A 27211-nucleotide genomic window follows, 5' to 3' on the forward strand; every position below is an offset into this window, starting at 1 on the left:
TATGGGCTTGACTGTGGGACGAGGGTGTAAATGTTTGTCAGTATTCATTGTATAGTAATCTAAATTAAGATTTTGCATAATACATGTAGCAATTGAGTTAGGGGGAAGCAAATTTAATTTATATAGTTGGATTAACTTTGAAATGCATTGCTTATGTTTTTTTGTGTAAAAATGCATAGTGTTCTATCATTTGTGGTAGGAATATCCCAAAGATCTGATTAATACCTATATACAAATAACTCAAGTTTCCAACATCTCAATCTTCCGTGGACTGGTGTACAGGCTCCTAATCCTAAGCCATATCATTAGATCATACAGTATATAGAGTTTACCTCCACTACTTCATTATGAAGTTTATCCCATTTGTTCACTACCGAAAAATTCTTTCTGCTCTTGGGTTCATCTGGGTACTATGATATACTTAATTTCCATCTGTGCTTTCTTGAGTGTCCCCCATTTCAAATAGTCTATTCTTGTCTTACCTGTTTATTCCTCTGTGCATTAGTGATAGTCGTACCTGACTCTGCTCTCTGCCAGTGACAGAAGGCTTGATTTCTTGACTCTTTCTTTGTAGCTCAGACTTCTTGCTCTAGGACTATTCTAGTGGCATGCTGCTAACTATTTTCATGCTTTGTCGTTTTTGAGATAAAGGCTATATGTTGGTCCTGCATATTACACAATTACTCTAGCATGTCATATGCAAGATCCTGAATGGTTTCTTGTTCAGATTTCTAAAGGCAATTCTTATGCTGGCTAACCTTGCATATGCAACAGATGATACCTGTTTGGTATCTTCAGGAGGCAAGTTCGATGTTATATCGAGGCCAAAATGTTTTTCTCTTCCCTTTGGTTCGAGATGGCATTCTACCTTTCTTCAATGAAACGGTATCAGAAGAGATGTTAGCTTCTACGCTTTAGCCAACAATATGGAAATTCCCTGAAATATCTCTTGTGCAAGTAGGTAATGCTCTGAATGGTACAAGTGGAGTTGATGCTTACATCAACTGGGCTTTTCTTCAATTCCAGTTGGAAGCAGAAAATAGTACAAGCAGTGCGCATGAAGAAGCAAATCTGATGGCAAACAGTACCACACAGGAAAATGGTGTGATTGACCTGCTTAATGAAGAAACAGAGTGAAATAATAGGGTTGCCCAATCTGATGAAGCACCCACACAAGCAAACAGGCATTAGTGGCTGGATCCCTTTCCAGTAAAATGAATTGCTCCATTTTCACTATCATACATGGAATTGCAGCTACAGTACATGAAAAAATACCACATTTGGAAAAACAAAAGCTGCCGAATTGTGATGAGTAGTATATAAGCAATGTTCATAAATGCAGATGGAAATATGCATAGAGGGGGTAGAGTTACAAGGAGTGGCAGAAGAACCACCACGCATGACTGATAATGGAAACAAATCTGACGAGCGTTATAGAAAATGCAATTTTTCCTATAAGGATATCAAGTAATAAGGAAAGATAGGGTGAACAGAGGGGAAGGTAACATTCCTTTTGCTACAGCTGCACTGGAGCTATGAAGTAAATTACTTGAGAAATCCAACCAGCAAGTGTACATACAGGGAATAGCAACATTGGGAGACATGAAGATACAGTAGTGGTGATTTCCAATTCCGCACCAAACAGTAAAAGGCCTAGGAAAGAATACAATGCAACAAGAATTTTCTAAATGTAATGGAAAAAGTAGCCACAGTGGCAAGGGAAAAAAAGACCTAAAATTCTAATATTAGCAGACTTTAACCTTAGAGAAATAGACTACATAAATAAGGACCCCCATAGGGGAGATAAGATATGGAAAGCAAAACTAGTAGACATGGCAGATAACGCTTTTAAAGCTGCATATTACAAAACCAACAAGAGTAAGAGAAGGCCCACCAACAATGCTAGAGATGGTGTTACCCAAAATGAGGCAGATGTTGAAGAAACAAAATTATGAGATGCCTCAAGGAGCTAGTGACCATTGCTTTGTCATGATTAAATATATATAGTGGAGATGGAGTTGGTCACACAAAGAAACCTGTCGATGAAAAGGGATTACAGGCATGGGGGAAAGAGAAATGGATCAGTAGCCAGCAGATGAGATGATGGAATTCATTGCTGGAAAGTGTGCTGATGCAACGGAGCAGTTCATACCATTCAAGGAGGTGGACAGTAAAAGTAATGTAAACCCCAGGTTCAATAGTCAATGCAGGGACACTAAAGAAAAGACAAAAATTGTCTGGAAAATTTACAGAGAACTAGGAACAGAAGACAATAGAGGGGGGACTACAGAAAACCAGAAATGAATACTGTATTCCCAAGTTAGAAGAGAAGCTGAAAGGCATTTTGAAAATGACACTGTTACAAAGCAAAAGACTAGACAAAGATGTTCTCTAGCCACATAAGGTGAAAATCAATGGTGCAAACCCATTATTCACAATGAAGAAACTAATTGGTAATTCTCATGAAATTATTATGAGATTTGTGAGAAGCTTGGCAAAAGGTTTCAGGAGGTCTTCACAATAGAACCAATTTAGAGACCAATCGTGTGAAATACAAGACCAGAAGAAACATTGAATGTCATTGTAGTTATTGTAGAAGAGGTAAGAAAACACCTGGAGAAACTAGACATGGCAAAATCAATGGGGCCAGGCCTAATCTCACCATAGCTGCTGAATGAGGCTGTAGAAGTAATTTGTCACTCATGATCTAAAAATGTTGAATAAAACATTTGGGACGGGAAATCTCCCAAAAGTCTGAAAATCCCCAAACATAGTCCCAATATTCAATAAAGGTGATAAAATGAGGCACACTTATTCTGTGAATCTCCTTTTATCCGGCACCACCCATTGCCTACTGCTGCCACCACCACCACCCAGTTCTTACTACAACCACCCAGTACCTATTACCACCACCACCATCCAGTACCTACAACCTAGTACAACCACCACCACAACTGCCCAGTATCTACTACCACCACCAAGTACCTACTAGCACCACCACTGCCCAGTACCTACCACCACTACCACCCAGTACCTACTACCACCACCACCATCACCTACTGCCACCACCATCACCACCCAATATCTACTACCACCAAAACAACCAGAGTACCTACTTATACTAGCACCACTGCCTCCCAGTACCCTACTACCACCACATATCACCACCACCTAGTACCTTACCACCTCCACCCAGTACCTACTACTGTGTTCCACCACAATCTAGTATCTACCACCACCACCCCAGTACCTACCACCACCACCACCCCAGTACCTACCACCACCACCACCACCACCCCAGTACCTACCACCACCACCACCCCAGTACCTACCACCACCACCACCCCAGTACCTACCACCACCACCACCCCAGTACCTACCACCACCACCACCCCAGTACCTACCACCACCACCACCCCAGTACCTACCACCACCACCACCCCAGTACCTACCACCACCACCCCAGTACCTACCACCACCACCCCAGTACTTACCACCACCACCACCCCAGTACCTACCACCACCACCCCAGTACTTACCACCACCACCACCCCAGTACTTACCACCACCACCACCCCAGTACTTACCACCACCACCACCCCAGTACTTACCACCACCACCACCCCAGTACCTACTACCACCACCACCCCAGTACCTACTACCACCACCACCCCAGTACCTACTACCACCACCACCCCAGTACTTACCACCACCACCCCAGTACTTACCACCACCACCCCAGTACTTACCACCACCACCCCAGTACTTACCACCACCACCCCAGTACTTACCACCACCACCACCCCAGTACCTACCACCACCACCACCCCAGTACCTACCACCACCACCACCCCAGTACCTACCACCACCACCCCAGTACCTACCACCACCACCCCAGTACCTACCACCACCACCCCAGTACCTACCACCACCACCCCAGTACCTACCACCACCACCCCAGTACCTACCACCACCACCCCAGTACCTACCACCACCACCACCCCAGTACTTACCACCACCACCACCCCAGTACTTACCACCACCACCACCACCCCAGTACTTACCACCACCACCACCCCAGTACCTACTACCACCACCACCCCAGTACCTACTACCACCACCACCCCAGTACCTACTACCACCACCACCCCAGTACCTTCTACCACCACCACCACCACCACCCCAGTACCTACTACCACCACCACCACCACCCCAGTACCTACTACCACCACCACCACCACCTCAGTACCTACTACCACCACCACCACCACCTCAGTACCTACTACCACCACCACCACCACCATCAGTACCTACTACCACCACCACCACCACCACAGTACCTACTACTACCACCACCACCACCACCACAGTACCTACTACCACCACCACCACCACCACCACAGTACCTACTACTACCACCACCACCACAGTACCTACTACCACCACCACCACAGTACCTACTACCACCACCACAGTACCTACTACCACCACCACCACCACAGTACCTTACTAACACCACCACCACCACCCCAGTACTTACTACCACCACCACCACCACCCCTGTACTTACTACTACCACCACCACCACCACCCCAGTACCTACTACCATCACCACCCCAATACCTACTACCACCACCACCACCACCACCACCACCACCACCCAGCACATATCACCACCAACACCCAGTGTCTACCACCTTCACCACCCAGTACCTACCATCACCTATCTTGAGGTTATCTTGAGATGATTTCGGGGCTTTTTAGTGTCCCCGCGGCCCGGTCCTTGACCAGGCCACCACCCCCAGGAAGCAGCCCGTGACAGCTGACTAACACCCAGGTACCTATTTTACTGCTAGGTAACAGGGGCATACAGTGAAAAACTCTGCCCACTGTTTCTCGCCGGCGCCTGGGATCGAACCCAGGACCACAGGATCACACGTCCAGCGTGCTGTCCGCTCGGCCGACCGGCTCCGACCTAGCACATACCACCACGACCCAGCACATATCACCACCACCACCACCACACCCACCACCACACCCACCACCACACCCACCACCACACCACCACCACACCCACCACCACACCCACCACCACACCCACCACCACACACCAACACCCAGTACCTACCTCCTCCTCCACCATCACCCCTTTGTTGATTGGCTGCAATTTATACTTACATTATCTACTTAGCATTATCATTTTTGTTGCAGTGGCAATGTCCTTAGAATTGTGCCTTGGTGTACTGTATCCTCAGCATATTTTGGGATATTTCTGTAGCAATCCAGGGATATTATACAGATTGGTATATTAATATTTAGCTAATGAATAGATTTTTATTGAGGGGTACATATGCCTCAAGATGTCACAGCAAGACACATTGACTAGCTCTTCTTGAATAACTTGAATAACACACAGCAAACACTGTTTTATCAATAATATCAGTTTTGGTTGAAAGTGCCTTGCTTTTATTAGCTTTTCAACATAAGGTCTTGTCGTAGCTTAAGTACAGTACATCACAAGCCATATAGAAGCAAGATCCATTTTATTCCATGCCTTGCTTTTAATTGCAATCATGCTATAAAACTAATATCACAGGGAATAATTGAGAAATTAGGTATTTATCACCCTCTTTAAAAAAAAAAAAAAATGAGTTGCTAGGTCAAAAGCCTGAAAAGTCTGCCTTCAGTGTTGAGTAATTGCAGTTTATAGATGTTATTAGTATTTCTTCACAAACCCCTCCTGAAAAATTAATGTGCAATTTACTTAATTGAGTAGATGAAATAATATTTTGGGAGGCTATATTTTAATACTGTACAAGGTATGTGTATCAAAGCTTTTGCAATTATTAATTTGAAATTACCATAATTTTCCCTATTACCATTTTGCTGGAAATTACAAGTGTCTACATAATATCAATCCAATCAAGAGTAGGAGTGTGCATGTAGCCAGCCTCCGTGTCCCCTCCAAAGGTAAGTTGCTGGCGACAGGCACACTCTTGGTAGGTAGCTGGCTCTCTTTTTAGATTGTGGATGTATTATTTCATGTGGAAGTGTGTTGAATTATTCTTGCTGACAAAGTTTTGTAGAAAACCTTGCAAGTTTTATTAAATGTACATCGAGTTCTAGTACCAGTATATTATATATTGTGACTCAAAATCCATTTGTTGACAATTGTCTGTTTTGTATTTATCCTAACAATACAGAGTACTACTGTTCATGTTTTGTATAGACAAAAATAAGGAGCAAGTGTATCAAATATAACAAAATTGTGGTACTGTTTGTTACCAGTAATACAAAAAATCTGAATAACTCTGAATATAAATGGAGTGAAAAGTGGTTCAATATAGGATGTGTATTTCAGTAAAGCATCCTCCTAAATTTTAATTCAACACACTTCTTTTAAATGTTATATTTTTTCCATGTAATATTATTTGGTGATCCAATGCATATAATTTATTTATTCATTGGATTCAATTACTGACGAGGCAATAAACTATAGTATGAAGGCAACTTTGTTCGTGATTTCTAAAAGGAAACTTCCTACATTGTTTTGACAACTAAACTGAAAATTTCTTACAAAAAGTATTAACGGAAAATCTTACTAATGGTTTTGTATTATGAGAAATGATTTCCAAGCTTTAATTGGAATTTTAATTTTAGTGAGGAAGCAGTGGAAATGTGTAAGATTTTTCTTTTATGAGAAATATTTGGGCACAAAATATGAAGAAAATAAACTTGCACGTACTGTACCCACGTAATTCATGCAAAATATTCTACATAATTCGGGTCATCCATCATCATGTCATTCATCTCTTATTTTTTAAAAACAATAAATATTTAAAATATATGATTAAAAGATTAAGGACTTTGATATTCCATAGCACAAGCTACATGAGTTCGTTTTGTTTGCTAATGCATTTTGTGTTGCTATCTTGAAAGTACAGTACTGTACCTACATTGTTGTTGTTGTTGGCAATGCAGTGATGCTAGAGAAATGGCACAGGCAGTGTGGTGCATGATGCTGAGAGGATTCTTCTCTTCTAGGGGCGTGGCAGAGAGTCAGAGGAAGATCCAGCCACGCCCCCCTGGCCTGAGTGGTTGGGGTCTGGGGTTGGTCATACCTGCCCTTTCTGTGGCAAGACTTTTCTCAAGAAGTTCAATCTGGTGACACATGTCCGCATCCACACTGGAGAGAGGCCATTCCAGTGCCCCTACTGTCCATACAGAGCCAACCACTGCTCTCATCTCAAGTCACATGTCAGGAAGCTCCACTTAGAGAAAGAGCATCCCATCTAATAATATGTGAAGATGATATCACCACAGAAGATGGAGAGCTGCATTTCCTTTTCAAAGATAACTGGCCAAATGGTAGCATTGAAGGGAGATTGGATGGTATAAAGGTGGTGGTAATGTGCCTTGTCTCATTCTAGGCATGCCATGAGGGAGGCGTTGTGAGTGGCAATGGGATGCCATCATCAGGGTTTACAGCTGGTGGGAAGATCCTGAGGCACACTTGCCCAGTATGTGGACGTACGAGTCGAGACAGCTACGACCTGAAGAAACATATACGTACCCATACTGGGGAAAAACCTTATGCCTGCCCACACTGCTCATATCGAGCAACAACTAGTAGTAGCATCAAATCTCATTTGGATCGCCACCATTGGCATTAGATAACATATTACATAATTTTTTTTATTTTGAATTTTCGAATACTACTACTACACCTCATATTTTTAAAATGTGGTCTCTTGCCTTACAAAGTCCACAATGTTGAGCTGGTTAAACATATCTATAATAAAACTTGAAATATTTTTCTGAAGCATACAGGAAATAAATGAAAATCGAATATACCAGGAACTTATCATGAGAAAATTTGAATTTTTTCAAGCCCTTCTGCGTTCATTAACTGATACTTCTTGGTGTAATATTGTTTTATACTAACATATATTATTGGTCTAAAAATCACAGGTACAATTTTTCATCAGTGAACATCTATCCATTTGTACAGTATTACCATAAGTTCTTTAAAGATTGCTGTGAAAGTTTTTGAAAGAATAAAGTGCTTACATTGTTATATGTTGTCTTTTCAATGCTACAATAGATTAAGAAGGAAACCTAATTTACTGAGATATGGTTACGATTAGCACATATTGTACCGAAGTTATACAAATGATCTGAACAAGAAAATTTTATGATAATTAGGTAATTAATGTTTTTATATTGGTTACCTTGGAAAGTTAAGAACTGTAGTAAGTTAGAATTATATTTAGAATGATTTATATTTTATTTGAAGATTCCTGGTTCAAAAGAAAATAAAAAAAATAAATCCTGGATACTACTTATCCATATACTTAAAATGAATTTTATTTTACATATGTTTTGAACCATTTAACATCTCCCAGAAAAAAACTATGATTTTTCGTGAGAATATACTTTTGAATGGTTTTTAATAAATTACTGATATTAACCTAAAAATTTAGTGAAGAGAGAAAAAAAAAGGATATAAAACAAACAAGGCTACATTATTTTTAATGTGCACAATTTTGTTTTTAATTTTTAAAATGTTTTTTTTTGTAGTATGTGGTTTAGCTTCATCCTCTTCCTTGTCATGCTCCTTACTTTCCTCTGTGGTGTCATTAAGATTCTGAACAATCTCTTCAGTTGTCACACTGTAACTTGAGTCAGTAGCACCTTCATGTTGACTGCTGTTGCCCCTGTACATCTTTTTTAGCAAAAAAGTAGCTAACAATGCAATGAAGAAAATGTTTTAAGGAAAATCATTCAGGTATGGAGTGTCACCTTGTTTCAGACAAAAATAAAGAAATGCATAGCTAGTTAATGTTGTTGCGGCAGGCAAGTTATTTTGGCTAGGAAAGAGAGATTTCTTATAGTAGGTACAGTACTGTACTGTATTTGATATTTGCATAATTTTTTAAATAGCTGCTATGCATTGTATTAAGATACATGTACAGTATTTTGTCACCAAGTATTTGTAAACATAGGCTCCCAATGCTCAGCAACCTATCATAAGATGGTCCAAGTGGGTCTTCAGTAGCTCCAGAGATATCTCGAGCTACTGAAGTTTAAATTATTGCATCCTACTGTAGCTCAATAGTGATGGAATGTTCACAGATAACAACAAAGAAATTAATTAAATTCTGAGGCAACAGTAAGATTCTGTTTGCAATAAACCCTTAAACGCATTGAAGATCAGTGATGCAACTGAATTCCTTTGAATGTGATTCCAACATTGAAACATGTATCAGATGTCACCCAAACACCACTGGACTTTGAAGTAGCCATAGACAGCATGTCTTTGCACTCTGCACCAAGCCCAGATTACTGGAATTTTATATTCATCAAGAATAACAATAAACCACTATCACAAGCCCTACACATATTTTGGAGATTAAGCCATTATACAGGTGTTGTCCCTGACATGTTTAAAATGGTGGAAAGCATGCCACTGCACAAGAGGTAGTAAAGCAGGCGCATTTTTTTCCCCACAAAGATCTTTGAACAAGTGCAAGAAGTAATTCACAAATCACGTGAAGTCATAGTGTGTACATAACCCTGGAGAACATGGGCTGAGAATAGGGTGCTCCTCCTGCCTCGCACAATTACTAGATCACTATGACATGGCTTTAGGTGTCATGGATGATGAGAAAAAAGCTGATGTTGTATACACACATTTTGCAAAAGCCTTCGATAATGTTGCAATGGTGTTATTGCACAAAATGTGCACAAAAGGAATTTCTGGGAATAGGAGATGGATTCTTAATTTCCCAATGAACAAAACCCAGTGTGTAATAGTCAACACAGTAAAATCCTGATTATTCACTAAAAAGCCAAGTCCCCCAAGATATTGTGCTTGCTCCAGTAGTTTTTGTCATCTTGTCATCCTCATATCAGACAGACAAGAATACAAATTATAGTAGTGTATCATTCCTTGTGAATAACACTAGCATTTTCATTAACACAATAAAGAGGACACAGCAAACCTATAATCTTATGTTAATCAGGCCTTTCGATGAACCACAGGAAATATGTTAAATAAAGATAAATTCCAGCTAAACTACTGTTTGAAAAAAAAAATCAGAACGGAAATCACCTTCAAAATACTGTACAGTAAAATCACACACGTTAAATAAAAAGGCAGTATAAAAGATTTAAGAGAAATCGTGTCTAAAAACCTTACTTTTAAAGAACACAGAGCAGCTTCATAACTACAGGAAAAATTGCAGGCATAACTAAACCTTTGAAAGAGAGTTAATACCAATGATTATGCTTTTTAAGATGCTGGTGCTCTCTAGGGTGAAATATTGTTGTGCATTAATGCCCTATTCAAAGCTGGGGAAGTTGGTGACATGGAGAGCATGCAAAAATCTTGCATGCATCTTCTCACTTCCTGAATCCATTCGGTAAAACATGGAAATTATTGGTACCACTTCAAATATTTTAAATTTGTAGTCTCAAGAGTGCAGACAGGAGAGATATACTGTATAATAATTATATGTAAAATATTTGTTGGAATTATTCCAAATCTGCTCACAGTTATAACCACATGAAACCATGAGGTATGAAAGGATTATGATAGCTCCGTTGAAAGAGCAGAGGTACAGTTAGTACGTTGAGACTTATCAAATGAAACTTAACAATATCAAGGGCCCAGGACTTTTTGACATTCTCCCTCTAGACATGAGTGATATAACTGGGTGACCTGTCATGGAGTTCAAGTGAGAACCTACAAACACCTTCAATAGAAAATTTGACAAATGGCTTCAAATGATTCCTGATCAACCAGGCTGTGATGCAAACATCAGGCTGCAAGTAGCTGCATCAAACAGCCTGGTTGACCCACACTGCAGTACTAACTAGAAGGCTAGGTCAGAGACCAGGCAACAGGGACGTTGAGCGCCGGAACCAACTACCAACCGGTAGAAATTATTTATGATTTAAAAATTTGGTAACCGATGATTTTTATCACCTTTGTGCACTCATGTTTCTCCTTTCAGATAATATAATTAAAGTTTCATAAAATTTCTGAGAAGCCGATTAGCTCTAAATGGTATACAGTTGGCCTGTGAAACCTAGAATACTTTATGCCATTCTGAACCCATTCCAGACACAAATATTCTGATTGAATATATTTTGGACATTTGCTCTCATTTAGTTATGATATTGTATAAACAAACAACTTTATATTGCAGTATTAAAAAATTTCTGTGGTAAATAATTTTGTGAATAGTTACTGCTGTAATGTTGAATTGTTACTAAATTTACAATAAATAAGTGATGTTTCTTGTGCAAGATTGCAACAGATACAAATATATAAATACAGTGGGATTCCCCGGGAATCAACGCAAGATACCCATCATCCAGATCTTTAACCCTTGTGGTGTTAAGGGCTATTTGGCCTTTGTCACCCACAGGCGCATAACAAAAAAAAAAATTTTCTTAACCTGTTAATTTGTGTTCCCTGATCATGGGAAAAATAATAAAAAAAATCGTAAGTGGCATATTTTGGCCGCAATAGCTCGAGGAAGTCTGGCAAAAAAAAAAAAAAAGTGGTGCTGATTCAGTAAGCGTCGGGAAAGTTATGTTTCCCCAAAGCTGTCAGGCGGGGGATTGCCACAAAGATATAATTACCTAATCTCTGATTGATTTCTTCTTCATTTTTTTACTGTAATATTATTCAATAGTGTGTAGTGTGATATATTTATATAATGTGTGAATCATCGCTGTACTCAAAATTATGGTGTGCATATTATTGATTCAATTATGTTCATAAAACAGTGAACAAATACTTTGTCGGTTATTACACTATATACACAGGTTGTATATAAGTATCTGCATGTTTTGTTCACCATAATGAACTACTAAGTTGATAATGCGAGTCAAAAAGCAAAGATGAGTGGTTACATCTGCTAGCCAGCCACTCCCCACCACTCCCTCCCTCAGAAACTCCTCACTCGCCAAATTCCGCCTCCCACCATACTGTGTTTACTTTTATTCACTATATACAGACGTTATATATAAGTATCTACATGTTCTGTTCACCATAAACTGTTCATCTAAGCTGGTATAGGGCACAATGAGCATAGTGGCCACCCTTACACAGCATGACAAGGCAGGAAGATGATGCCACCTCCCTCACCAAAATGGCTTCTTCCAACACTCCTTTTGCTGTTATTACACTATATATACACGTTATATGTATCTACATTTGTGTTCACCATAGCGAACCATTAATCTTGTATGATGAAGGCAGACAGTAACAGGTGGCCACACACAACTCATGCTCCTCTCCTTCCCTCCCACCCTCACTAGTTCAAGGCCAGATGCACTAACATTCCTCCTTCAAGTATACTGTTTGTGGTGTTATTACCCTATATACACACATTATATATAAGTATCTACATGTTTTGTTTTCCATAACTGTTCAACTAAGCCGGTATAGTGCCCAATGGGCATAGTGGCCACCCTTACCCCAGCATGACAAGTCATGCAGATGTTGCCACCTCCCTCACCAAAATGGCTTCTCCCAACACACCTTTTTCTGTCATTACACTATATATACACGTTATATATAAGTATCTCTACATTTGTGTTCACCATAAGGAACCACTAAGTTGGTATGCTGAGTTAAACAGCAGCAAGGAGTGACCGCTACACACCAGCTAGCCCGCCACTAGCTGCCACTCCCTGCCTCACCTCGCCTCGCCTGACTCTCCAACATTCTCTTCCCACCATACTATTTTTATTTTATTCACTATATACAGACGTTATATATAAGTATCTGCGTGTGTTTTGTTCACCATAATGAACCACCAAGCTGGTATAATGAGTCCAGACAGTAAAAGGTGGTCAGAGTCAGCAGACAACGCTACCTCCCTCCCCACCAAGATTACTCCTCCCACTACAGTGCTAATTATCACAACAATCCTGCTATTATCAGAATCCTGGACATTTTTCACAGTCAGGGGTCTTCTGTAATACTGTACTGTCATCGCTAAATAATGGCATGTACATATATATGTTTTGACATTTTTAGGCGATGCTGTGGTCACAAGCTGAACAGCAGTGCTGTGAGCTCATGATGCGTATGGTGGCTCATTCAGTACTGAGGCCCTAATACCCGGGAATGTTGCCCACGATTTTATTTAAAAATGGCATCTGTTTCAAGAGTCCCTATGAAGGTGAGGAGAACGCTGTGTATCCGCGGGCCGTTTAAATCTTGCGTAGTACTCCAACACGTCATATGACGTGATTGGCAATTTTGGGTAAGATACTCAACACATCAATGGGAAGTCTCCGTGCCACCTAGTAAAAGATTAAAAATATCCTTACCTAACCTTAACAAATACAGTTAGCTTACCCAGACATACTCATTGTAAATAAAATAAGAGGTGGAATGAATACAATGTTTATTAACATGGTTAACCACAAACACTTTGGCATATTTAACACCTCTAGCCTCTCCTAACTCCTGTTTTTCTTTTTTGGAAGCTATTTAGTTGCATGTCTGCCATTTTTTCAGTGTATTGATATGCTTCCCAAGATATGAGCACCATGCAACTGCTGTACAGGGTATATTATAAATTTGGTCTCGATGGCTGTGAACAAATTCTTTAATATTTCGTCATCCATGTACAGCATTTGAAAGCGAATCTGAGATTGGAAAGTGTAACGTAGGTTCCTCTCACAAGGTGGTGCTCTTTGTGGTCCTCAAGGGACAGTTCTCAACCCAGTACCACCCATAGATCTCTATCAGAATTCTTTGGAGATTTTTCACATAGTTTGTAGGCAGTGTGAGAGGTAGGTGCTTGCAAGTGATCAGAAGGCTTACTGCTCACTGTCACAACCACCGACAGTCACTAATTACTAAATTTAGTGTTAACTAATTATTAAATTATGTTCTTCATCCTAAATAAAATGTGAAATCATAAACAAGTGTTTTGATGGGTTTACATGGCAATATATAAGTATTGTACCCATTTTTCTTAAGTTGAATGGCAAGATTGATTTGAGAATAAGGAGGGTATGGGAGAAAACAGCAGTTTTTACTAACCAACATAATCTAATTTTCACAGTGGCTTTCTTTAATTTTGTGTAAGCCTTCAGTACACAGTTTAATCATATAAAGTAAGCATATAATGTAACCAATACAATATTTTGTAAGACCAGGTGCTCTAAATAAAAGTAATTTGCAAATAACAGTTGTGAAGTTGTATTGGGATGGGAGAATTTCATGTTTTAATCTCTTGGGTCATATTACTATAGTGCTATGCTGTCCAAAATAATGTAAAACATGAGAGACTCAAATATGTTAATGTTAAAAGTACTGTACTGTACTGTAGTAGGTGAGTACGTGGCTGCCACCTTGGGCTGCCCGCTACAACTGTTCTTGCTTGTCTGTCTTGCCCCCTTCCACAACATTATATCAACTCATCCATATTTGGTCACATTACAGCAACTTTCATGTCAGAGTTTTATGTATTGCTTCAAGGTACTCGGATGCATGCTGATCTAAGTCGTGTGCAGCATCTGAAGCAATTAAAACTAGACAATAATATTATTTCTTTAGCAATGGGCAACTGTCAATCTGAGAGAGATACTGTTTGAAAGTCTGAGAGTCCAGTGTGGCAGTACGAGTGAATGAGAATTGTGTGAAAATTCTACCAATACTGTGCTGCAAAAACAAGTTTTCACCAATACATCTGTAAATATCTAATTACCCTCAGGGTTAACTGTAAATTAATAGGCAGATTGGATATCAAGATGTATGTTTCCTTGGCAAATACAAACAGGCCTCAAAATGATTGGCAACCAAAAAATTATTACTCTCCTCAACCAAATAAGTGGTCATTGCAAGAAGTTAATTGTAGGAGGCCTGGTCAGAGACCGGGCCATGGGAACCTTGAACTTTGAACCACCACAAGATATGGCAATTGTACATTACATAAAGGTATTTACAGTACGTAAGGGGGTGGTGGTTATTTATTCACATAGCAATTACATGCCTTTCCTTTCTGGAAGACTTTACAGATAATCCCCTCACCCCAATAGCTCATTGAAAACTTTTCCTATTAGTTTACCCTGAAAAATGACCTGCCAACCAGTTTACAACCAGGTACCCCAGTTACTGCTTGGTGAATACAGTAGAAGTAAATAGCACCTAGTCAGTTCTTCTTAGCCAGGACTTGAACAGAGACCAAATTCATTGTGAGGTGCAGGATGAGTGTTGTTACTACTGTACCGCTATTGACTGTGTTTACAAATGTGGAAATCAGCACTCAACAAAACTAAAATACTATAGTTGGTCTTTAGCATTGGTACTTGTATTATTTAGTGTCACTAATAAACAACGGCATTTAAACAAAATTTGTTCATTATAATAGCATATAGCATAAATAGGTATCTGCAGTTATGCAGTAAATATTTACATACATTGTCAATAGAATGCTATATAAACAGTATGCTAAATCTACTTGAAGGTAAAATAAGGAAAAAAACTTGAGGAAAAAAATTTCTTGAATAGCTGGTTAAATAATGTTACTATGTTGTTACAGTATACCAGTACAGGTATTCAGAAATTTTACTACAAAAATACATACTGTATTATTATACAGAATTAATATTGCAGTTCATAAACTGACATAAACTAAATCTTTAATGGCAATAGTGATTACTGAAGCAAATTACACAAATCACCACAGGTATTTAATTTCAGTTAACTGTACGGAAAGAAGAATTAGACCCCAAGTCCTTAAAAAATAGAATTAAGGCTTGCATTATGTAGTCAGGGTGGTAACGTGGTAACATCCTTTGTCTTATTCTAGGTGTGCCCTGAGAGAGGCGTTGGATTGAACAGTACCCTGCCACGTTCAACACTGTATAAGACAGATAGGAAGACACAGAGGTTTGGATGTCCTTTTTGTGGGCATGTTAGTCGTGACTCTTATGATCTCAAGAAACACATACGTACTCATACAGGAGAGAGGCCGTATGCTTGTCCACTTTGTACGTTTCGAACAAAGGATAGCAGTACTCTTAATGAACATCGTCGTATCCATACAAGAGAGCAGCGATATTCATGTCCATTTTGTTCTTATCGTTCTAATAAGAATTTAGATCTTAAGATTCATATAGAAAGTAAACATAATAATCAGTCAAATACATTGAAAACTCAGCTGTATGGTTAATATGTTGCAAAATAATTATTTGATAATTTTAGTATAATTATTAGATTTTTTGGGGGGTTCTTAAATTCTTTTCGGATATTTTTTCAGTTTCTTTGACTATGCTCAACCTAAGAATGCTCGTTTATAAAAATTAAGCGCACACAATTTAAAGCTTATTATTTGCGAGTGTACCATCCCAGAACTTTGAATCAATTTGGTTTGAAGTTTTCCCTAAATCATGTAAGTTCTTTCTTGAATTTCAGAAGAGGTGCTCTGGTGGCTTCCTTTAGAAAAATACTAAATATGGAGATTGTGCTTCAGATAGTATGATAATCATGATAGTAATTTTCTCATTACTGTGTTAGTGAAATGTGGAGCTATTTGAAATTGAAGTATACAGTACTGTATTTTAAAAAAATACATTACAGTAATTAGTGTTAAGATGTAATGCAATTGGTACAGTATAAAGAATATGTTGATTGAAAGAAAATATGCAATGAAGTGAAGTAGCAACAAAGCATATACGGTTCTGTACTGAAAATCAAGAGTATGCATGCACAGATTAAAGTAATAAAGTTAATCAATTATAAGTTGATTTACCAGGTAATTATTTATCTGGCACTATATCAATGGCATTGGTGCTGTTCTGTCTGTTGTTTCCAGGTATACTATGGGCATTGCCTAGCATCCATCCTGAATTTACATATACAGTACAGTAATAAAGAAGTGAAAAATTCTTAACGAGCACTTCCTTCACTTTTGTTTGCCATGGAGAATTAAGTGTGTGTGTGCTGCTCAGGGTTTTTGAGCTTGAATTTAACTTAATTCCATTGTCTCCCAAAAAGTTTGACTACATAAATTGTTACCCCAGAATGATAAGAATGAACAAACTGCTTTGTATTTTGTTTTAATAATGTGCAGTATACAGTATAGTACTGTACTTTATGAATACAGAAGTTGTTGAATAATACTTATGCTGTGCAGTATAGTTTTAGAAAATTCAGCTGGTAATTACAGGATTTGAGGAAGTTTTGCTTGTTCCTTGAATTATCTTTTAGCATTCTTATTTGTCGTAGTTTGTTTCCTAGCTGCAGGCGATGAGTCACAATAACGTGGCTAAAGTAAGTTAACCAGACCACACACTAGAAGGTGAAGGGACGACGACGTTTCGGTCCGTCCTGGACCATTCTCAAGTCGATTGTCGATCGACAATCAACTTGAGAATGGTCCTGGACGGACCAAGACGTCGTCGTCCCTTCACCGTCTAGTGTGTGGTCTGGTCAACTTGTTTCCTAGCTACTTTGCAGGACTTTTGTTTGGTGATGGTTTTGTTGGCCTTGGTTACTGGAGGGGGCAGGTCAGTGAATTAAATACTCTGACAGAAGCCAGAGTTCTTTGCGTGGGTGACGCATTCTTGTTTTTTTACTTAAGTCTGCACTTTCGTTCTTAGCAAAAAGCGAGGGAATCTTCCAAGTTGGAAGATAACCTTGGTTAACCTTGGTCATTGATGCGTAGTCTGCCCAGCCTGAGACATAATGTACCTTTTGTTCCATACCAGTGCTGTAATCTATTAGTGGTGCTATTTATGTGCTCATTGCGTGTCTTGTTGCCGTTTTTTTGTATTTTTTTTTTTTTTAACTTCATTGTTCCAAAGCTTGGAGTTATATCATTTGAAGATTGTCACTCCTAATGAACCTGATTTATATATCAATAATCAAGTTGTGCAAAAGTAAGCTGCTTTATGGTGTATTTGCTAACATGTCGTTGGCGAATATGGATTTTTTTTTTTTTTTTTTTTTTTTTTTTTTTTTTTTTTTTTTTTTTTTTTTTTTTTTTTTTGCGTATTCCCCAAACCTGCAGTGCTTGTGTTACACGTGGGCTGATGATTAGATGCTGATGCTCCTTTTCCCCAAGTTCTCAATTTGTCTTTCAATGACATGCATTATACAATATTTTAATTGTAAATGACAACCAGAACTTATTTATACTTTTTTTTTTATAAGGCTAACGGTAATTTTCTACCAGTATAGATTGAACAATGTACTGTAGAAACAAATAACTAGCTGTTATAAAAGTGTGAATAATCATGAAAGAGGGCTGGCCCAATCGGTTAATTTACATAAGTAAGAGACACCACATACCTCGGTTGGACAAAGTTTCTCGCTGTTAATGAAACATTGATTATGACATTCAACACAGGTCTTAAATTATAGAAATTTACTAATGACTTTATTTACAAATTCTTAAAATTTGCATTACAAAATAGAGTAGTCCACTTTAACAAGGACCAGGGGTATTGCATAAGACTATTGGTCCAATAAATTAACATTTAGTTAACAAGTTACTTTTCTCTGTAATCCATCAACAATTCAACCTTTCACTATAATTTGTAGTTTACTATTCTTTTATGCTCAACATTCTCTTAAGTACCAACATAAATCAATTTCAAATGACATAGAATAACAATGCACATGACACATGCTACAGGGAGTGACACAAGACATGTTCAAGAGCAGATAAAGGTACAGGAAACATGCACATTTGCCAGCAATCACTGGGACATGAAATTACCATTATCCCAACACCTAACAAGTGAGGAAGCACTAACATATAAATGTTGCTGCTCTTAGCTAATGTAACAGGAGAATCGGCAAGCGTCCATCTGACGTTAAGGGCCCTCCTGTGAAAGTGCCCACCATCCGAGTGTGAATGCGCCGCCGATCCGCATCTTTCTCAGCTTCCAGTGTTTCAATGCAGTATTATATTTTCAAATCATATATCCCATCTTGTTTCTTATTTTGTCTCATTGAGTTCCAAATTAGTTTTCAACATTTAACACTGATTTAACGTGTTTTCCAGTCACAGAATGTACTTGAGACTATTTACATACAGTGGACCCATGGTCTGCTAATTTAATTCATTCCAAGAAATGGTTCGTACACCGAAAATTCGTAAACCGAAACAAATAAGTACTGTAATGTAAATTGAATTAATCCCTTCCACACCCAAAAATATTAACTTAATAATATATTTTATACAGAGTACTACTCATACTTTTTACTATACAGGTACCATACCTTTATTGAGGACTCTTGTTGGCATGTGGAAGACGGTGAGGAGGAGGAGGAGGGGGGAGGATGAGAGGTGTTAGTGTTTGGAAGGGAAGTCCCCTTCCATTATAACATTAGGCAGTGATGACATTTCTGGGGTACACTCTCTCCTACATTTTGCAGGCAGAATTGGCCCCCATAAATGAAGTAAGATGAGTACTGTATAACTTAACAGCAAAATTCAAGTGAAGGATATGTATCACCAACTGTGAAAGGTTTTATAAATGGTTCACCCATATCTGCTTAATAACAAAAATATACAGTATTTAAATTATTACTATAGAAGTCTTAGTCGTAAACAATTAGGATAGTACCATTGCGTACTTTAGAACTATGCAGGTACTGTATATAGGTATGGCAGTAAGGATGGAAAAAAATTAAGTTGCAAATAGCTTTAGTGAACAGAATAATTATAAAATTATATACTAAAGTTTAATTGATTGTTGGTTTCATACTCTCAAATCCTTCACTGCTCTGTGCCGTTTAAAATACATTATTAGCTTCTATACGTAACATCAAAGTGGAGTAAGATGCCTCTCTTTTCATTTTAGGGTTGTGGAGATGGTCGGTTGGCTACAGTCCTCACACCAAGGGCAGGGCAAGGGTTTGAGGGGGGTAGCGTGTTGGCTGATAGAGCAAAGAGCTCAATGAAAGTCTGCCCAACATGTGGCTACCTTTCACAGGATATGTGTGATCTTCGAAAGCACTTCCGGATCCACACTGGGGAGAAGCCATATGCATGCCCGCATTGTCCGTACCGTTCTACTCAAAGCAGTAATTTAAAAACTCATTTTCGTAAACATCACTCTAGTTCTTTTACAAGTGCAACATAACCATTACATGACATACTTGGGTTAAAAAATTACAAACTAATTGCCTTGAATCTGGCTATGTTGTATGTTGATATCTGCATAAGGGTTTAGGTTTTGTACAATGCCTACAAAACGGGGCCTCCCATCAAATGGTGATGCTTCAATATACTATACATACCAGAGATTGATTGTGAAATACATAACATTTATATTTTGGCATCTCTACCTTGTTGTATTGATTGATTATTCTTATTGTTGTAACGTCTTGAGAAAACATCGTATTAACTTGCAAACCTACACACACTTAGATTATGTATGATAATGAAAGTTAAATATTTTCAATATCAAATACAGTAGTCTTGACTTTATCATGAGGCAAATTCATTTAGCACAAATGTATTGAGATTACATGTTAGGCATACATTTAAATGGAATGTTCAAATCTTACACGAGTTACTGATAGGTTATGTTAGGTTAGTCAGGTTTGGTCATATTTCTACATTTGTGCAGTTGAGATAATTTGTGACTCGGTATCGGGAATTCTATGTTCAAATCCTGGGTGGGGCCAAAATTGTTGGGCACCTTTCCTATCACTTAATATCTCTGCTCAGGAGTTTGTTTGTTGTTGCGGGGTTGCATCCTGGGAAGGTCAGTACAGTAGTTTGAATGCATGCTCCTCCAAGTGACAAGGGGCATGGCTGACTGGGTTCGAATCATTCAAGGGTCCAAAGTTTTCCGAGATACATATACAGTATGTATGTATGTATATACAGTATACAGTATATAAATAAATAAAAATATAAATATATATATATATATATAATATATATATTGATCCTTCTGAAGATGTATTATTAAATACAAAAGTACTTAATGAAATTGTTTCAATTCTTCCTTCGTTGTCTAACACTGTCGCATTTTTCATCACATGTAAATTTTTGTGATTTACACATCCAGCTGTTGTGGGGGTGGGGCTAGGAGTGGCTGGTGTGGGAGGCTGGGACTGTGTTGGTGTGGGGCTAATAAATATATATATACATGTATATATATAATGTTGTTGTTGAATATGACCGAAAGGATAAGATTAATGATTCTAACACGAAAAGAGTTAACTTTGGAGAGTTCATTTTTCAACTACCCTCGACAGTGAAGAAAAACGTTAAGAAATATTCAGAAGATTCGTGTTAGAATATTTAATCTTACCCTTTCGGTCATATTAAACAACATATGTTTACAAGAAAGACTGCTACCAAAATATGCTTAATACAGTATAAATATATAAAAAATACACACACATACATGCTCTCTGGTGACAAAATGAATTATTATTATTTAATTAACAAAACTGTTGATGTTGAAAATATATCTTGCTTTAAATTGTAGATGATGTATGCAACCTTACCCAGCAGGCAAAACATGCTCGAGTAACATTTAAGTCAATGTTATAAACTTAAATTCATTGTTATTTCTTTGGAGAGGTGGGATAGAACTGCCGTATGTATAATCAATTGGTGCCTATCGAACTGAAGTCTCATAATACAAATCAGGCTCCTGATTTGCAAATGTTTTCATTGTGAAATTACATAGCAATGGGAAATATAGATCCTTTTAAGATATGTCTTTTAAACATTTGTCATTAAGATTTAAATTGATAGTTTTAAGATGAAAAAAATATTTAAAGGATCAGTATAACAAAAATACCTTGTTCATCTTTTAGAGAACTGTGTGATAGTAGTTTTTAATTATTTTTGTACAGTAAAATGCATTTAAAACATAACAGTATTGTATATTGTCCTTTTTAATTGTTTAAATATATGATGGCACTTTTACTGGCATGTGTTCTGCACATTGTCAGATTTAGTAATTATTACTTAAACTATCAAAACACCATCAGTTGGTGAAGATATATATATATATATATATATATATATTCAACTATTTGTTTAATATCTCCAACCCGTCCTCCTGTTTAGATAATACTATTTGTAACTAGTGGACCATTGTATACATATTGACGTTATGGACAATTTGATAGTCAGATTTGGTAATATTCACTTTATTGGACGAAAATAATAAAGCTACAACTTAATCTTAAATATTCTTAGGCCTGGTATAGCACATCTATATACTATATTTGGCCTCAGCATGTATTTAGGCCTAGAATGCTAAGGTTAGGTTAGGTTTTATTAGCAACATAAATATAAAATCATTTCCTGTTTGTCCAAATTCAATAATACCAGATTATACTTTCTAACTGTTCATTATGTCAATATATGTACGATGGTCCACATTGTTACTATAAGTACCATTTAAACAGAAGGGTGGGTTGCATATTTCAATATGAAATGGAAAAGTATGGAAATAATTTAATCCATATATAGCTAATAAACCATTTTTCTTTTTCGTTTTGAAATTTTTGTTTAAATCACCGGATATTTAATTTCATGTGCTAAATCTGGATTAAATTCAATTGTTTATTTGCTTGTGGATCTGCTTGTGCAGTGTAGCATATTTTTCTTAGATTGCATTGTTTTCATTTTTAATAGTAAAAAAAATCTAAAAGTGGATCTTGAAAATGAGTTTTGTATCTTTGAAATCACAAAAAGATAAACTAAAAGTTACCCTTGTATTTAGTGTTTTTCTGTTTATGCCAGTGAAATATTTGGCAGTAAAAATAGTTTTGTGCTACCAAAATTTGGGGGTTTCATTGACAGTTGCTTTAAAAGGTTATGAGTTTTTCTCATGTAACATCTAACAACTTGGAAATCATAAATATCAACTGAATAAGATGAAACGTTAGTATGAACATAAAGAGCTAAGTGGGTTGTCTCTCTCCCTGGTAGGACAATTCACTACCTCGCTTTGCTGCGTCTATGATGAAGGGTTCTGGACGCCAGCAAGAATGCCCACACTGCCCCTACGTAGCACGAGACAAGACTGATCTGCGTAAGCATCTATATACTCACACTGGTGAGAAACCTTATGCTTGCCCATACTGCCCTTACCGGGCAAGGCAGAACAGCTGTATCAGAACACACATTCGTAGGCATCATCCTTTTGCCATGATATAATCTTTTCTTTAATTGATATCATAAAATTTAGAGAACTATAGATATTCACGGATGGCATTTTGAAATTATTTCTATAAGCAGACAGTAAGTCACTGTGATGTTGCTGAAAATTAGACATCCCCAGTCCACTCATCTGAAAATAAGGAATTGACAATATTTTGGTCCATCCCTAACCATTGTCATGATGTGTAAAGAAACAGTGATAGAGACAGTTAATATAAGCATATATATGTGGTGAAAGGTGAGAAAGAAATAAGTACAGTATACTGTAATAACTTAATCTACCATTCTTCCTTTGCACTACTTTATAATAGTCCAGGATAGACCAAAATGTTGTCATTTCCTTCAACTTAAAATGTGTGGGCTGGGTGTTTTACTTCAGATTTTTTAATTATATATTTGAGTGTTCTGCATAAAAATTTGAGTATTTGAGAAAGTTAACAGATATATTGTATTGCATTTTTTATAAAAAAAATTGTTAATTTGGAAATAAAACAATAAAATAGTTATAAGTTTTCTTACAATAAAACCTGATATACAGTATTGTACCATATGTAGAAAAATATAGTAAGATTTTTGTGAATTTACAAGTGGCCAATGATGTTTACAGTATTGCAAATATAGGGTTAACAGTTCTAAACCAATTTTTTAAGTTAACGAGTAACATACTCTCATGCAAATGAGTGGAACGCAATGTGCATCACATTTCATGATTTTATGAAGGTCTAGGGCTAAGTGTAGTGAATCGCAAAATAATAGTAAGCAAAATGAGCTAAACAACATGCTTCTTGCCAATAGCAGTGCACCTTCTGAATCTTGTAATTCTGTACATTTCTTGTGTTTTACAAGATGTTTGTACTAGCTTGTATCATGGCACCTAGAAAATGCAAAACACTTGTTATTGTATTATTTGTTCTCATCACAAAACACCAATGATACTTTTCAAGACACTAGTGCTCTCTAGGGCAGAATATTGTTGCACATAACAGCCCCATTCAGAGCCAGAGAAATTGCTGACGTAGAGAGCGTTCAGAGATCGTGTTCAGAGTTCCTTTCCATTATAACATCAGGCAGTGATGACTTCTCTGGGGTACTCTCTTACCTATGTTTTGCAGGCATACCACTAGGACCTGATTGTGGCTCACTGCTTGTTTGTCTTACTAAGAATCTGTGTATAGACACTTGTTTTTCCCTAAGTTTCAACACTTGCCTGTAGTAGGACACCACATTCATTCACTACGAATGATCTCTTTCTTTCCTCTATTGTCATCCTCACATTTGTTCTCTTATATTGAACCGATATGTTGAATTCTTACCACTGACTTTCTTGGGACCTATGGTGTGATATATATAATAATTACTTCTATGTTCAAAAAAACAAAAAAAAATAAACAGAAAAACAATGAAATTCTTTATAAAGAATTGAAGTGCGATCGTCACTAAGTGGGAAACACTGGTAAACTGAAGTGCAGTCGCCCATGCCACCAGGAACCACAAGCTCTGTCGACCCATACATGTATCAATAAACTCGCAAGGCGAGGCAAATTTCGTAACCCTGGTTTGACTTTTCCGAAGAAATGAATTCATAACCCAAAAAGTTTGTAAAGAGGGACGTTTGCTATCCGAGGTTCCACTGTATATGTCTAATCTTCTTTTGAAACAATCAAGGGATCCTACTTCTATTATGTTATGTGGTAATTGGTTCCACAAATCAAGAACCCTGTTACTGAACCAGTATTTACCCAGGTATTAACTAAATCTAAACTTATCCAATTTATACCCATTGTTTCGTGTTCTATTTTGTGTTTATACTTTTAATACCGTATTAATATCCCCTTTGTAATGCCCGTTCATTCACTTGTATACCTCTTATCATGTCACCTCTAATTCTTCACCTGTCTATAGAATATATATTAAGCTTTCTAACTTGATTTGAAATGACAGGCGGGATCACCTTTGTTATCCTACGCTGATGTGGTCTAGTGAATTTATATCCATTCTATAATATGACAACCAAAACTGAACTGCATAATCTAACTAAGGCCTAGCAAGAGCAAGATATAGCTGAAGAATAAGACCAGATGTTTTATTACTAACACTTCAAGAAACAAATCCCAGTGTCCTTTTCCTTATTATGAACACTTATGCGTTTATTTTTTGTATTTAATTCTTGCTAATCATAATTCCCAGATCCCTTTCGCAATCTCAACACCATCTAACTCGTATCTTGTAACTCTTATCATCATTACCTAGCCTCAAAATTTGCCAGCATTAAATTGCATGTGCAAATCTTTTTGATCATTTTAAATCCCTATTTAGATCGTCTTGAAGTGATAGTACAGTACTGTATGTCTTTTTGTGTTTATTTTCCAACCGATTTTCATATCATCGGCAAATTTGCAAATGTTGCTTAAACCTGAATGTAAATCAGTTATATATACAGTATATTAAATATATATAGATATATATAATACATATTATGAATAACAGATGTTCCAAGACAAGGCCTTGAGGCAACATTTTCCCCACTCTGACTTAACTCCATTTATACAGTACTAACTTTGTTTCCTTTGTTATAGGCTTGTCCTAATCCAACATAATCTGTGTTTTTCATGATGAAGACAAATGGTATTGCAATTATTGATTAAAGCAACTTTCCCACAATAGACGTTACGCTAATTGGTCGATAGTTTGACGCAAGTGATCTATCTCTTGAAAATTGGTATTACATTAGCAACCTTCCACGACTCGAGGACAGAGCCTAGATACTAGTATGTTAAGTATAGCACCAGTATCTAGGCTCTGTGTCCAAGTAATGCTTAGAGTCTGTGATGGTGTTTTTACAATTCTTAATGAATATGTAATTCAATAAAAGTAACTGCAAAAGCATACTCAGTGCTAAGCTAATTGTACTGTGTCAAGAGAATTAATATGGTCTGCCTACCTTGTTTACCGTGTGATAGTTCTAAGGATCTTTGCCTCATGACCCTGCCTATGTGAGAGCATCATTTAAATATGTAGCACAAGCATGGACTCCAAATCTTGTGAAATATAAAGAAAGGAAGAGAACTGTCAGGAGAAAGTGCCAAGCCATTATAACTTCACATAACACGGAAACCTGAGTACCCAAATGTGAGCCACAGGGGATGTTAGAAAACTTGTTCAGTATCAGAGTAGTTTACAGATGGAATGAATTAGAGAGTGATGTGGTGGAGGCTGACTCCATACACAGTTTCAAATGTAAATATGATAGATGATAGAACCCAGTAGGCTCAGGAATCTGTACACCAATTGATTGACAGTTGAGAAGTGGGACCAAAGAGCCATGGCGTTATCCCCTCAAGGACATGTTGTTGTTTAAGATTCGCTACTTGGAACAAAAAGTTCCAAGAAGCACGGGCAATGGTGAGCCCGTAGTGGACTTACATGGCACAGGAGCGGGGCTGTAACGTCCCGGAAGCACAATTAGGCGAGTACTATATAGTACTTGGAAGGGATTAGGATATAGGATGGGACGGGGGAAAGGAATGGTTCCTAACCATTTGGACAATCAGGGATTGAATGGCAACCTACACAAAGCGAGACCATCACTATAAAGAAGCTTGAGAGTTCTTAGAGGTTTGCAATTAGATTAGTACGAGAAATTAAGGGCTTAGCTGGGAGGACAGGTTGAGGGAACAACCTTAGAGGAGAGAAGAACCGGCACCAATGATATTGATCATTGCTTTCAAGATCCTGAGGGAAATAGACAAAGTGAACAAAGGAAGCCTATTTAATTTGAGAGGCAGTAGGTCAAGGGGACATCAGTGTAAGCCAAACACACAACTAAGCAATAGGAGATGTAAGGAAGTTCTTGTTCCCTATTCGAGTTATCACCAAGAGGCTGTTAAAGCTATGATAAAATGCTATATAATACAGTGAGGGCCTTTGAATAAACCGTAATAATACTCATTTGGGTATGATGGGTAATGTACAAATATTCTAATATAATGCTAAATTGGTGAATTTGATTTCTGATGTGAAACTAATTT

The 27211-nt window shown here is 37.6% G+C and overlaps 1 protein-coding gene across 42 annotated transcripts in view; it reads left to right on the forward strand.

Moving 5' to 3' along the window:
* Positions 1-27211, forward strand: part of LOC123746059 (longitudinals lacking protein, isoforms H/M/V) — a 182315-nt gene that overhangs the window by 34981 nt on the left and 120123 nt on the right. Inside the window, exons 6-7 of one of the 42 annotated variants that reach the window (XM_045727255.2) lie at positions 19849-20071; positions 22953-23686. The exons of 36 other annotated variants lie outside the window; for them this stretch is intronic. In XM_045727255.2, coding sequence (XP_045583211.1) covers positions 19849-20071; positions 22953-23050 — 321 coding nt within the window. In that variant the 3' untranslated portion in view covers positions 23051-23686. Of the gene's footprint in view, positions 1-7044; positions 8074-15845; positions 17312-19848; positions 20072-22952; positions 23687-27211 lie in introns of those variants that run through there. 5 more of the 42 variants (XM_045727281.2, XM_045727267.2, XM_045727249.2 and 2 more) reach the window with 5 other exon arrangements.

The sequence above is a fragment of the Procambarus clarkii genome, chromosome 78 (genome assembly GCF_040958095.1).
Source record: "Procambarus clarkii isolate CNS0578487 chromosome 78, FALCON_Pclarkii_2.0, whole genome shotgun sequence".
Lineage (NCBI taxonomy): Eukaryota > Metazoa > Arthropoda > Malacostraca > Decapoda > Cambaridae > Procambarus > Procambarus clarkii.